The following is a 13,951-nucleotide window of genomic DNA, read 5'->3' as shown; positions in this document are numbered from 1 at the left end:
CACAGAGACCCAACCACATCCCCAAGCCTCAGATTTCCAATCCCCTGGCAGGAGGTGGAAAGCAGAGGGCACAGGTTGGTTGTTATAGGGATGAGCACAATTTCTGCTGGGTAAATAACCAGGATTTACCCACTTCTTCATGAAGGCACAGCAAAAAAGCCTTTTTAGCCTAAAAGATCATCACTGTCAACCATTCCCCACCACTAGCCCCCTACTGATCCACAAACAACTCTTCCACATCCCTATTCCACTACAAACCCATGAACCAACCATTCCCCAATAAATCCATGATCTAACCATTCCCCATCTCCATTCCCCTATAAATCAACAATTTCCCATCTTTACTCCCTTATAAATCCATAAACCAACCATTCCTCATCCCTATTTCTCTATAAATCCATGAACTATTCCCTATCCCTATTCCCCTATTAATCCATAAACCATCCATTCCTTATCCCTCTTCCACTATAAATCCATAAACTGTTACCCATCCCTATTCCCTTATAAATCCTGGACCTAACTATTCCCCATCCCTATCACCTTATAAATCCACAAACCAACTATTTCCCATCCTTATTCCATTCTAAATCCACAAACCAACTATTCCCCATCCCTATTCCCCTATAAATCCATAAACCACAGCCAGGCCAAAGGGGACTAGCCCAAACATTCTCCACAAAACCAGGTCACAATCCCAGCCAGACCTTTCAGAGACCCTTGTGGGGGGGTTTATCGTTAGTTTTTAATTATAAGTTTCCCTCAGCACCGAGCTTTATGCGAAGCTCTGATGCCGCCGGGGGTCCCACAGGTGGTCCTGCTGCCGCCCCTCCGCGGCTTCCACCGCCAGGGCTGCACCCTCCGGCTCTGTCCGTGTTTTTCCATCTCTTGCCATGACTCTTCACGTCTCTCCCTCCCTGTGCTCCCTCACACCCCGCTCCTCCCCCGGCCCCCCCCGGTTACCTCAGCCGGGCGGGGCGCGGCCGCGGGACTCGAACCGGCGGCTCCGAGGGCAGTGAGGGGTTGCGGGGCGCCCGCCGGCCGCTGCCCCGCCAGGCCCCGCCCACCCGCGCCGCGCGCAGCCAATCGCGCGCCGCTACTCCCCGCCTCCCGTGCAGCGCCCCCAGCCCATGTCCCGCCCCGCGCGCTCCATTTAGCCAATAGACAGTGAGATTGTTTGATTGACGGCTAAACGGTCCAATAGAAGCAGCCTCCTCGTGGGAGGGCGTGGCACGCGCTGGGGGGCGTGGTCTCTTAGGGGGCGGGGTCAGACAGAGGGTATATAAGGAGGCACTGGGGCCCGGGTGCCATTTTGTGTAGCAGCGCCTGGGGAGAGGGGGGCGGAGGCGGCGGAGGGTTTCGGGGTTCGGACCAGAGCGGCCGGATGGTGAAATCCTCCCTGCAACGGATACTCAACAGCCACTGCTTCGCTAGAGAGAAAGAGGGGAATAAAAGCACCATCATGCCCGCTGTGCTGAGCCTCAGTACCGGACAGAGCAGGTGAGGCGCCGCGGCCTCCCTCAGCCTCGCACCGCTGGGCACTCGCTGCCTCCTTCCTCCTCCTCACCCTCCTTTGTCGCCTCCCTGGTGGCCCGAGGGGGGCGGAGGACGCTGCGTGGCCAGCGGGGGAGGGGCGGCTCTGCCCCCGCCGCGCGGGGAAAGGCGCTCGGGGAGGGTGGAAAAACCCCAAAAATAAAGGGGAGATTTTGAGGCCTCAGCGCTGTCCCGGCCCTGGGAGGGACCCCTGAGAGAACCCCCGGGCTGGGAGAGGCTCCGGGCAGGGCTGGGGCAGGAGCCGGGATGGGGGGATGGGGGGGTGGCGAGGGGAAAACAACAATTAGGCAAAGATATCGAAGGATTGAAAGCTGTTATCCCCTTATGTAACCGTGGATACTCCGCAAAACTAATCGAGGGTAAGAGTGTTAGGAGAGCTGTTGGTTAAAAACACAAGCGAAAGGTTGAACACCCCGCACAGGTACTGGGGATAAAGAAAATATCTGAATTAAAGTGCCTGGTGTGGACTGGTGGATGTTCAGAACATCAATCTGCCCTTTCCACCTCGTGTGTGGATTGTGGAAAGAGTTTTTAAGCTGTTTTTATATTTAACTGCGCGTTAAAGATGTTTTTTTTTTTTCCTCCCTAAGTGCACATAAACCTCACAAAAATATATTTATGGTTGCAAAGCTTCCTTCTCCACCACCTTTTTGGGGCAAAAAAGATGAAGTTATTAATGATTGCCACGGCACACCTTTGGAAAAGGTTTTACAGGTTTATTTTTAAGGGAAATTAGGGATGTATAGGTCACAGTCATTCTCAGATAAAAAGAAATAATGTTGGTACTAAAGGAAAAAAAATGGATTGGAGACTCATTTAATTAAAATAGCGCTTTCAGTTAGCGCAGATTCTGTATTTTTAATAAAACTTCGCAATTGTTGCTCTTGCTTCACATCAAAATATAAATATAATTTACCTTCCAGCACCTAATATTTAATCTCTCTACCCATTCCCAGCCTTTCTAATACGGATTATTCATCACAAGTTTTTTCAAGCTCATTTAAAAAAAAAAAAAAAAAATCCTTAAACCAATCCAAAACCCCGCGAGCCCGGGTGCGAGGTGTGCAAAATGGTGGATTATTTTTGTAGCTGTTTATTCGGATTTGCAAATGGCTGCAGTGGCTGCTGCTGGCACCCGGAGACAGGACGATTGTGAAAATTCCCCCAAGGGCCTCGATTGCTGCATCTGCTGAGATGACGCAACTCAAGAGTGGAGCCTGCGGGTGAAGGATGGTGCAGAGGGAGGGGCCAGCTCTGCTCTGCCACGGGAGGAGTGAAACAAGCCTTGGAAAGGATGGGGAGAAACTCCAAAAATTCTTCCTCACACCTTCAGGAATAATCCAGTGTTTTCTTTCCTGGAGCGCTGAGCGTTGTGGAATCGCTCTGAGGAATTTAGGGGGAAGAGGTTTGGAGGTGTTTTTGGAGGTTTTGCACAGGTTCAGGTGTGGTCTCGGCTCGAGATGAAAATGAAAAGTTGATGATTTCCTGGGAATGTCTCTGGTGAATATCCCAGGGAAAAGTGAGCCCTGCTTTGCTGGGCTGGGGCTTTGTGCTGCCTGACAACAAGCAGGGCAGAAAACAGCACATTTCTGCAGGAAGGTTCTCATGAGCTGAGATCAGACCTGCCCTGGCACAGAAACACACCTGGCTCACTCAGCCTGAGTAATTTTCATTTCCAAGTGAGTCTCACTCAAAATTCTGCAGTGGCAGCTCCCTGAGCACTGTCCCTATCCCTCCCCATGGTGTGCATCTTCCTTTGTCCTCCCACTGCAAGTCCTTTGGCCTAGGTTTGTTTTTTTTTTTAACACAGTTTAAACCCTGAAATTCCCAGGGTTTTGTCTAACCATGGTCCCTTTGCAGTTCCAGGGTTCCCTTCAATTGCTGTAGTAACCTGGGTCCGGGGCCTCGGTGGTGCTCCTGATGTCCCTCACCCACCCCTGAAGATCCCAGGTGGGCGAGGGAATAGTCAGAGGGATCACAATCTTTCAGCTAATTTATTTTATTCGGTGAGTATGAGGAGCAAACAGCACGTGGTGAGCTCGACAGCATTCCCTACTTTCATCCCTCCTCCAAAAATGAATGGAAAAAAAAAAAAATGACTTTGTCCTTCTCCTTGCTGCAGGATAATCGGCTGAATGTCACAGAAGAACTAACACCTAACAACAGGACAAGAATTCTCAATGTCCAGTCAAGGCTTACAGATGCCAAACACATCAGTTGGAGAGCAGTGCTGAACAACAACAACCTCTACATTGAAATTCCCAGTGGTGCTCTGCCTGAGGGGAGCAAGGACAGGTGGGTCAGGCAGAATTTGGCTGTGGGTTAACACAAGGCCTCTCTGTGGAGTGGGAGAACACTTTGCATTTTGAAAGCTTGAGTTTAATTTTGGTACTTGAGGCTCTTTTGTGAGCCTGGTTTCAGGGCTGCAGGCAGAACCAGCCCAAAGTTTGGGATTGCAGGCTGCTTTGAGTCTCTCACTGCAGCTCCTTCAGCTGTGTCACAAACACATTTTCTGTGCCACTGAGGAGTCCTGCCCTTGAGTTCTGCCTGGGGTTTGGGGATCTGGTGGTGTGAGGCTGCAGCCTGTGCCTCCTCCTGTGTGGATTGGCTTCAGGGCCCTGCCAGCTCTCTCTGAAGGAGCACTTGGCTGCCAGAGCTCTGGGGGCATTCAGACAATGCTCAGGGTGGGATTTGGGGTGTCTGTGCAGGGCCAGGGGCTGGATTGGATGATCCCTGAGGGTCCATCCCTGCACATTCCCTGTTCACAGGCACTGACCCCCTGCTGTTTCTCTTGCAGCTTTGCTGTTCTTCTCGAGTTTGCTGAAGAGCAGCTCCGAGTTGAGCACGTGTTCATCTGTTTCCACAAGAACAGAGATGACAGAGGTGGGTGTTCCCTCCACACACACAAAATACCTTTTTGGTGAAAATGTAATGGTTGTTTCTGAGTATCCCATGAATGAACCTGTCTCCTTTATTTTCTAGCTGCACTGCTCCGTACTTTCAGCTTTTTGGGCTTTGAGATTGTGAGACCAGGGCATCCCCTTGTCCCCAAGAGACCAGATGCTTGCTTCATGGCCTACACGTTTGAGAGAGACTCAGCAGAAGAAGACTAGATTGCAATGTTTGCCTCTTTAGAGCTTTCTTGTTGTCTATAAAGATGATTCTGTAGAAATTTTGTCAACATCTTATTCCAGTCTATCTTAACTCTTGTACGAAATTTTTTTGTGTGACCCAGCTGCTTTGGTGGTGAGATGTTGAAAATTTCAGACTCCACATCTTTCTCTGGATTTTTGTGCGCATGTCGTGGTTGTGCAAAAATAAATGCTCCCTCCAAATTTAGCAGTATATTTCTTGAAGTTTAATATTGTGTTTGTGATACTGAAGTATTTGCTTTAATTCTAAATAAAAATTTATATTTTACTTTTTATTGCTGGTTTTAAGCTGTTTAAAAGACTTGCACTCTTAAAGAGGTGGCTCTGGAACTGCCCCAACCATTAAAGTTGCAGGTGTGGAAAGGCTTTGCTCGTTCTTTGCTTGACTGGAACTCATGGATGTGCTCTGACAGGGCTTGAAATAATCCAGCAATCCTGGAAAAGTCGACTTCTAGTGCATAATTAGCAGGTGTGGTAATTGGGACCAGTGCTTCCCTGCTCTGCCAGGGTTTTGTAGGATATTCAGGGCGTGATTTGGTTGGGAAGTCTCAAGTGGAACATGATCAGCTCAGCCCATGGCTGCTTTAAATACCAAATATGCAACTTAAATACCTGGAATTTTAGTGTTCCTTAACAGTGCAGCCTTGCCAGTGTGCTGGGTGACTCCAGGGATTGTGGCTGTGAGCTGGGAAGGTTTGTGGCACTCCTGCACCCCAGAGATGTCACAGGCTGGGCAGGTTGTGTTTGAGGGGTGAGGAAGGGGCTGTGCTGGGGCTCCACAGTCACCCCTGGGTGCTCAGGATGGTGAGCACAAGGGGAAAAAGGGATCCTTGTGGTACTGGAATTAAACCTTGAACTGAAATTACAAGTCTTCAGAGGGGCTGAGCTTTAATGTGTGGTATTTCCCTGTTTTTAGTATTTGTAGGTTTGTTTGGCACTATTGGAGATGATGAATCCTCTATAAAAGCATGGAGCAGGGAATCCCTGGGATGGGTTTATTTCACCAGTGTGAGTAGAAGACTGAGTGGGGCTCTGAGTGCTGTAAAAAATGTGAGTGAGTGCCTAAAGTTTCCCCCACAGCAGTGCTGGAATCCTATGGAATACACTGAAATATTCCCTGAAACTCCTCGGAGATGCAGCACAGAGTAATCTGGGGGTGTGTGAGCAGTGATGTGCAGAGTGGGGGCTCTTTAATTGGCTCTTCCCAATTCTCTTGTGACCCCACAATTCTGCTCATCCTGGAGTTTCTGGAAAATTGCAGGAAGCTGAACTGGAGGAGGGTTTGGGCTCAGGGAAAGGTTCTTCCCCCCGAGGGTGCTGGCACTGCCCAGGCTCCCCAGGGAATGGTCCCAAGGCTGCCAGAGCTGCAGGAGCGTTTGGACACTCTCAGGGATGCTCAGGGGGGATTTTGGGGGTCTGGGCAGGGCCAGGGGCTGCACTGATGATCCTGTGGGTCCCTTCTAACTCAGAATGTTCCAGGATTACATGGTGGTGGCATGACCATGGGAGGGTGTCCTCGTTTTGCTGAATTTCCTGTGCTGGTTTATCTGGAACAATCCCTGTTCTCTGCAATGTGATAACCCGTGCCACGTTCTGCTCCATGGGAGTGTGGAACGTGCCTGGTCCTCCCTCCATGGGACATTTTCCAGACTTGGGATGCTCCTAAAAGAAGGGGAGTGGGATCACCCATGCTGGAAAGCAGAGCAGGGGTGCTGTGGGTCCTTGGAGCTGCTGGGCTGGGCTGCAGGAGCCCCGGGAGCTGTTTGGCTTTGTGTCCCCGGGATGAGGGGCTGTGCTGTGGCCTTTACTGCCCTCTGGTAGCCACGGCAAATACTGCAGGAGAGACAGGGCCAGCAGGGCTGGGCTGCCCCGGGCTCCCAGTGCTGCCCAGAGAGCCTGGAAGGAGATCTGAGCACCATTTCTTGTGCCAGGGTTGGTGGGATCCAGCCTGGGCAGGGAGGGGGGATTTGGGTGCTGCTCCAGGTGGGAGCAAACTAGGGAGCTGGGACTGAGCTGTTCTCTGCATCTTGAGGGGTCCCAAGTCTGGTTCTTTTTTGTTTTTTGGAGCTCAGGGACTCTAGGAGGAATATTCCCCCACTCCAGCCATGCCCAGGCTCTGGGGAGACACTGCCACATCCATGGGCACAGCAGAGGGGAGGCTCTGTCCCACTGTGTGCACAGCCCTGCTGCTGGCAGCTGATGGAGTCACTGAATCATGGAATTGTTTAGGTTGGAAACATCATCCTAAGATCACCCATTACCCCTCACCACCAACCCAGGTCCCCAAGTGCCACATCCACACATTATTTGGACACTTCCAGGGATGATGATTGCAGCACCAGCCTGTGCTGATGCCTGATCCCTCTTTCAGTGATGGATTTTTTTCTGATCCCAGTCTAGATATCTGTGAGTAGATTAATAATTGCTGAGGAATTATTTAAATGACCTGAGTAGGGTCTTCACCATGCTGGTCCCTCAGTATCCCCCTGGATTTGGGGCCTGGGTGCTGCCAATTGTTTCACAGCAAGGAGCAGATGCCACAGCCCTGCCTTGGTGCCCATGAACTCACCTGAGCTGCTCACCAGAGCCCAAGGGGGCTATTCTGGGTTATCACCATGGGCCAGGGCAGTTTGGCTTTGTGTTTCCCTCTGGATCCATCCCTGGAGTGTGTAATGCTGGCAGAGGAGCACATAAAGGACCAGTGTTTGAGAGGCTCAGCTCCAGGTTTTATTGAAGCTCTGTTTTTCCCTTTAAAATGTCATTTTTATTTGTGACTGTGCCACAAATTGTCTCTGGGAAGCACAGGCTGAGGGAGCTGTTGTTTCTCCTTTGCTGTGATGGGTGGCTTTGAGTGTTATTTAAAACAGCAAAAACCTGATGGCTCAAAAAGGATCTGAGGGGGTTTAGTGCAAAGTCTGAACCCCATAAACTTTACTTGGGATTACCAGCCACTAAACTGGTGCTTGGGGCTCCCATCCAGTTGTCTTTCCTCAGATGTTCTGATAAACCAGACTTAGCAAAAACGGTTTGAGGGTATAAAACCACAGCCTGTGTTTGGTAATTTGATCCTAACTTCATCATTCATGTGATGAATGGGGGAGTGGATTTGTTTTGCAGAGCTTCCCAGCGAGAACCTGCTTGGATTTCTCAGGAACTGGTGGATTTCACAGAATCATAGAATGATTTGGGCCAAAAGGACAATAAAAATAATTTAAACTTCCCTGCCATGGGCAGGGGCAGGTTTGGCCAGACCCCTGTGAGCTCTTGGCTTTGAGGAGACGTTTGTGTAGGCTGAGCTGGAGGCTGGTTCAGGGAGCATAGAGAAGCTGAGTGACTTGGTAGAGGGTGTGTTCTGTGACCCCCTGGAAGTACTGGCAGCACAGCCACTCCTCCAGACCGGGTCTGGCCCCGGCCCCAGCCGAGTTCTCTGCAAACCTCAGCAGCAGCAGAGCCCTCTTGACCTGCAGCCAGCCCTGGAGCAGTGTGAGGCTCCTCCTGCTCCTGGCAAAGAGCTGCTGGCGTGGCCCCCAGAGCAGCACCTGCAGGATGGCCCTGGCCTGCCCGATGGTCACCCTGTGCTGAGCATCCCTGTGCAGCAGCAGCGTGGCCAAGCGCTGCAGCCCCGCCGAGTAGATGGACAGCGAGGGGATGTCGGGGAGCCTTTTGCTTCTGAAACCCAAAATGTTCTCCAGGGAGATGTCCACGTGCAAGATCTGATAGATCAGCCTGCCCACGTTCAGCTCAGCTGCTGCTGGAGGGGAGGGTGCAGCCAGAGCCTGCCTCCAGTCCTGCTCCTGGCTGCTGGAACAGGGTCTTTGCTTCTCCTGCACCTTGAAGAAGCTGCTGATGAGGAGCCGTGGAAGGGACAGTCCTGGCAGCTCCTGCTGGCCCTGCTGGCCCTGGGAGGGACATGGGCACGGCACCAGCAGCAGGTTCTCTGGGCAGAGGTCCCCCTGGGCCAGATTCTGCCCCTGGAGGTGCTCCAGCCCCAAGCAGAGCTGCAGCAGCAGGAGGCAGCCCAGGCGTTCGTAGTGCCCGGGGCTGGTCCTGTGCAAAGCGTGGGAGCCCTTCACAAAGTCTGCCAGGGTCTGCTGGGGAACCTCAGCACAAAGGAGCACCTGCAGCACGGGCTGAGGGGCAGGACAGGCTGATTCCTCTCTGTCAGGGCCCTGAGTGTGTTTTCCAGGGATTCCTGGGAGCACCAGCTCCTGGGGCAGGTGGCCGGTGAAGCGGCCGAGCAGGCGCTGGATGCTGCAGTGAGTCCCCAGGGAGCTCTGCACCCCCAGGCTGGAGCAGCACGGCTTGGGCACCTGCAGGGACACACAGGACAGGCCTAGCTGTGCAAGGACAGAGCCTTGTCCTGGGCTGGGCCATCCTGCCAGCTCAGGGCCAGCAGCCCTGCTCTGACCCACACGTGAACCACTCTGAACCCAGGAATGGAGCCAGGCTGGCTTTGAGTGAGAGCTGGGAAGTGAGGGGTGCTGCAGCCCCTCTCATCCTGCTCTGCTGGGCAGCCAGCTCTGCTCCAGCCTCTCCTCTGCTGAGTTACCAGGACATGTCCCCCAGCAGGGTCGTTTCTGACGTGTCCCTTGGTCCCAGGGGAGCTGTCACCCTCATCACCCACCCCCGCCAGCAGCACTGCCTCATTCAGCAAATGCAGAAGTGGGTGCAGAAAAGGGAAGTGGCCCCAGTGACATGTCCCCAATGCTCCTGGCTTCCTCTGCACCACCCAGGGCTTTTCCCGACCCCCTTACCTTGGCTGCACACTGCAGCTGGCTGTGCTGGAAGGTGAAGCCCACCCTGAAGTACCAGGCGTCCCCACTCTGGCAGCAGGGCTGGGGGTCCAGGACACGCAGCTCTGCCCAGCCCTTCCCTGCCAGCTCTGCCTGCAGCAGCTGCTGCCTCAGCTCGGGCCCCACCAGCTCCTCCTGCATGAGAGCCGACAGCCGGGCCAGGGAGGCCTCCTGGCACCCCAAAACCACCCCACAGACCCCGGCTGGGCTCTCCAGGAGCTGCCCCAGCTCCCCATCTGCTGTCCCAAACGTCAGCTCCTTCAGGCTGGCTGATGGAGCTTCCTGGGGGCTGCTTTGGGCAGGCGGCTCCCCAAGGCTTTGGGACTTGGTCAGGGGCTTCCTGGGTGCCCAGGAGGGTCTGTCCCGCGGGGGAGCCCCCTCCCCATGCCGCAGCTGGGCTGGGGGGGTGCTGTAGAAGATGCTGCCAGCCCGTGGCTCAGGGTCGCCATGGTAGCGGTGGGATGATCCCGGCTCCGGGAGGGACTCGGCTCGCTGCAGCTGCTTTTTGGGCAGTGGGGGCGGCTGGGGGTCCGGGTGGGACTGAGGGAGGGGTCTCCCAGCGCCCTCCCCTCGGCTGGCCTTGGGGGGAACGAGGTGGGCCCGCAGCTCTCCTGGGGAGGGAGGGAGGGACAGACGTGACAGGGCAGATAGGAGAGAGGAGAAGAGTGGGATGAGATGGGATGGGATGGGATTTTGGGATGGGTGGGATGGGATGGGATGGGATTTTGGGATGGGATGGGATTTTGGGATAGCGTGGGGTGGGATGGGATGGGATGGGATTTTGGGATGGGATGGCGTGGGGTGGGATGGCGTGGGGTGGGATGGGATGGGATTTTGGGATGGCGTGGGGTGGGATGGGATGGGGTGGGATGGGATGGGATTTTGGGATGGGATGGCAGTACAGCACATTGTTCTTTACCCTCCTGCGTATTTCCAGCCCCAAGGCCACAGCCAGCACCATCCAGAGGGGTGACACGGGGGGAGGACAGGGACAGCAGAGAGCCTTGTGCCACTGCCCGCGGTGACACCGGGCAGGCAAGGGCACAGCGGGGTCAGGTCACTCACCCACGTTTCTGTAGATGAGGGCTGGGTTGGGGGGCCGACGGGGGCAGTCCCCCGGGGTGTCCGGCATGGGAGTGGCCATTCCGGGGGCAGCCCGGTCCGGGCTGGCGCTGCCGAGAGCCGAGCTGGCCCTGCCGAGCCGGGAGCAGCGTCAGCCCGGCTCAGGGACAGGACGCGGAGAAAAGGGGAAGCGGCGGCCTGGGGAACCTCGGCGGGGCGGTTTTGGGGAGAAACACGGGGAGTTTGGTGGCCTAGTGACTCCAGCTGGCGCACTGGGGAATCCTGGCGGTGGGAGCTGCCCCGAGGGCTGGGACACACCCGTGGGGACACCATGTGTGACCCGCGGTCCCTGCTAGGTGACCCCAGGAGGACACAATGCTGGCAGAGGTGCGGACAAGAGCAGGAAAAGCCTTTGACCCCCCCAGCCAGGCCTGGCGGGCAGGACAGGGCTGTGGGCACGGGGAGGGAGCCCGAAGGAGGAGGGCACTGCGATGGAGCCGCTGGTTTCACTTCCGTGCGCTGGCACTTCGCTGCCGGCAGCGGCACCGAAACCGCGGCGCCTTTGCCCGAAGCTCCACGGGCTGAGCAGCTCCGGGTGTGCCCCCCGACCCCTGCACCCCCGCTCACTGCCCTGCCCAGCCCAGCAGCTCCTGCCCCTCCTGCAGAGCCCCCCGTTACCTGCGAGCCGCCCCTGGCAGCGCGGGGGTCCCGGGGGGCTCCAGCTCCGCATCCCGGAGCCGCAGCAGCTCCCGCCGCCCATCCCAGCCCGTCCTGGCGCTGCCCATGGCGCTGGGGACCCGCCTTGCGCAAGGCGCTGCGGCAGGATGTGCTCTCAAAACCTTTCTAAACCTTTCAAAACTCCGTGCTCGGCTGGAGGAAGCCGGGGCTTGGCCTCGCGGGTCACCGTGTCACCGTCAGTGGCACCTGTGGGTTCGTGTCCCCCGAGCTCTGCACGCCCAGGCTGGAGCAGCACGGCTTGGGGACGTGCAGGGACACACAGGACAGGGACAAGGACAGAGCCTTGTCCTGGGCTGGGCCACCAGCCCTGCTCTGACCTGCTGGGGTTCCCCTGCACCCTCTGCACCCAGGAATGGAGCCAGGATGGCTTTGAGCAGGAGCTGGGACATGGGGGTGGTGCAGCCCCTCTCATCCTGCTCTGCTGGGCTGCCAGCTCTGCTCCTGGAGCTCACACTGCTCCTCCTTCCCAGAGGGATGGCTTTAAGGGTGGCAGCTGCTCTGAGCAGGGCATTGCCCCACGAACCCCCCTCACATCACACAATTCATCCCCCATCCTCCAGGTTGTTACTCTGGGTGGGTTGGCAAGGAGGAATATTTTTGTTCTCTTCCATGAATCGAGGTTGTGGATTCAGTTCCTGTAAAAGTTGGACTTGATAATCCCTGTGGTTCTCTTCCAACTCAGAATATTCTTTGATCTGTGATCTGTCTTTTTGCTGGGATTTCCTGCAGCCATTGCATGAGAGGAGCCCAGCCCTTGGAAACCATTTTTTTTTTTTTTTTTCTCCCAGAGCTTTACAGATGCCCAAAGAGCATCAAGGGACCCAACTTAGTTGCTGAAAAAAATCTTCCCATTGGTGTCTGTCCCCTCTAGGATGAAGTCACTTTTTAAACAGTCTGAACCCCAAATGTCTCAATATTTCCTCCTTTCTATTCACTCCTGGAGTCACCAGTGGGGCCACTGTGGGTGCTGTGGGAAGACACAGCAATCCTGCAGGATTTCTCCTGGGAGCAGTGAGGTTGGGATGGGCAGGCTTTAGGAGATGGATTTCCATGAGGAAAACGGAAAATGTCCTTGCTTGAGCCCAGCCATGCAAGCAGGAGAGCAGAACCCTGGATCCAACACAGGGTCTGGGGGCTGGGGTGGGACTGGGTGGGTGCTGTGAGCCTGCAGCCACCCCTGTGAGGAGCCCACAGTTCCCTTCCCATGTTTTATTTCTGTATTTCCCAGCTCACTCCAGGCCAGCTGGGGGTTGTGGCTGTTGTCTGTGGCTGAGGCTGTTTCTGGGTGCTGAGGCCATGTGTGAAAGCTGATAAAAACCCATCTGGGGCTGAGTCACGCTTGGATCCAGCTCAGGGAGGAGGTGCAGGGCTCTGAGAGGGGACATCCACCCCACACTGCGCCAGCAACCCAGACTGGTTTGGTTGGGAGGACCTCAAAGCTCATCCAGTGCCACCCCTGCCATGGCAGGGACACCTTCACTGTCCCAGGCTGGTCAAATCCCAATATCCAACCTGGCCTGGAACACTGCCAGGGATCCAGGGGCAGCCACAGCTGCTCTGGGCACCCTGTGCCAGGGCTCCCCATCCTCACATACAAGAAACTTGTTAGAAGTATCACTGTTTTTCCCTAATGGAAAAATTACTGTTAAGAATTACCAGAAAATGTTAGGAATAAAATGACAGAATTCCTGCCATGCCTGTGACCCTGCCAAGCTGGTGAGAAGTGGCCAGGGAAAGAGAGGCAGCCAGGAGCTGCCTTTTAGCTGTGAAATCCCTCATTTGTCTTCTTACACCCAAGGAGAAAATGCCAAGTTTAAAAGCCAACCAAGCCCTCAACAAGGATGGTCGTTTCCTGTAGCCAACCTCTGCAGGACTGTGCAAAATGCTGATTTAATTCTCCAGGCCATGGGGCATCCCTGGATCCTTTGGTGGCTTCTGCTGCCTGTCCCAGGTGGATAAATCAGCTGCAGGACACGGCCCTGATGGCATTTGCAGGCTCTGATCCAGGAGCTGCTGAGCCCTTCCCCCCTGGATTTGGGGGACTGATGCAGGGAAGCTTTTCTTAGTGCCAGCCTTTCTGGTTTGTAAGGAAATTGGTTTCTCTTCCCAGTGGGAGATAGGATCTTTAAATGCAGCTGCTGGGAAATTGCAGTTTTCTAATTTTCTTTATTTCTTGCTGGTTTTTTCCATGCCATGTTCAGCAGCCCGTGGGTGCTGTGGGGATGCTCAGGGCAGGTTGGGGGGATCCCTGGGGCACTGAACCCACCCGGGTGCTCTCTCAGCAACCCCATCCTGCAGCTGACCCCAAAAACGAGCCGGGTTCAGCCCCCACACCCCGAGCACAGGCAGGAGCTGCAGCCTCAACCCTTCACCTCCCCGTGCCACGCATCTTGAAGCAGGAAATGAGAGAAAAACCCCAATTTCCTCTTTCCTCCCACGCAGCTCTGGCGCAGCCTGCGGGGGCTGCAGCCTCCCGGTGATTTGGCAACCGGGGCCACCGTCCCTCGTGTCCTGGGTGGGATTTGGGAGCCCTCCGGACCCCAGGGAGTGCGTGCGGGCTGGATTCCGGCTGCGGTGGCCCAGGGCGCGTTTCTCCAGCAGATGGAGGCATTGCTTTGCTTTGCTTGCAGCAACGCCAGTGCCAGCCCGGTGCCA

The 13,951-nt window shown here is 55.2% G+C and overlaps 2 protein-coding genes across 3 annotated transcripts; one reads left to right on the top strand and one right to left on the bottom strand.

Moving 5' to 3' along the window:
* The first annotated feature begins 1,309 nt into the window (after positions 1-1,309).
* Positions 1,310-4,978, top strand: OAZ1 (ornithine decarboxylase antizyme 1). The gene is given in 6 exon segments (XM_079328309.1): positions 1,310-1,497; positions 3,412-3,469; positions 3,471-3,557; positions 3,674-3,846; positions 4,349-4,434; positions 4,534-4,978. Coding segments are annotated over 6 exon segments (651 nt in total). The 5' UTR covers positions 1,310-1,381; the 3' UTR covers positions 4,665-4,978.
* Positions 4,979-7,017: 2,039 nt separating this feature from the next.
* PEAK3 (PEAK family member 3) lies at positions 7,018-11,451 on the bottom strand. Of its 2 annotated transcripts, XM_079328564.1 has the most exons (4): positions 11,237-11,451; positions 10,562-10,689; positions 9,458-10,107; positions 7,018-9,013 (listed from the first exon to the last, which is right to left on the bottom strand). In XM_079328564.1, exons 1-4 carry the CDS (start codon positions 11,341-11,343, stop codon positions 8,012-8,014), a joined length of 1,887 nt encoding a protein of 628 aa, XP_079184690.1. In that variant the 5' UTR covers positions 11,344-11,451; the 3' UTR covers positions 7,018-8,011. The 2 variants fall into 2 exon arrangements, with proteins under 2 accessions (XP_079184690.1, XP_079184691.1); XM_079328565.1 differs by lacking the exon at positions 10,562-10,689 and having other exon boundaries at positions 11,237-11,335.
* Between the last annotated feature and the right edge of the window lie 2,500 nt (positions 11,452-13,951).

This window comes from Erithacus rubecula (assembly GCF_903797595.1).
Source record: "Erithacus rubecula genome assembly, chromosome: 28".
NCBI classification, from domain to species: domain Eukaryota; kingdom Metazoa; phylum Chordata; class Aves; order Passeriformes; family Muscicapidae; genus Erithacus; species Erithacus rubecula.
The sequence above is the reverse complement of the archived record's forward strand: the minus strand, read 5'-3'. Positions and strand labels throughout refer to the sequence as shown.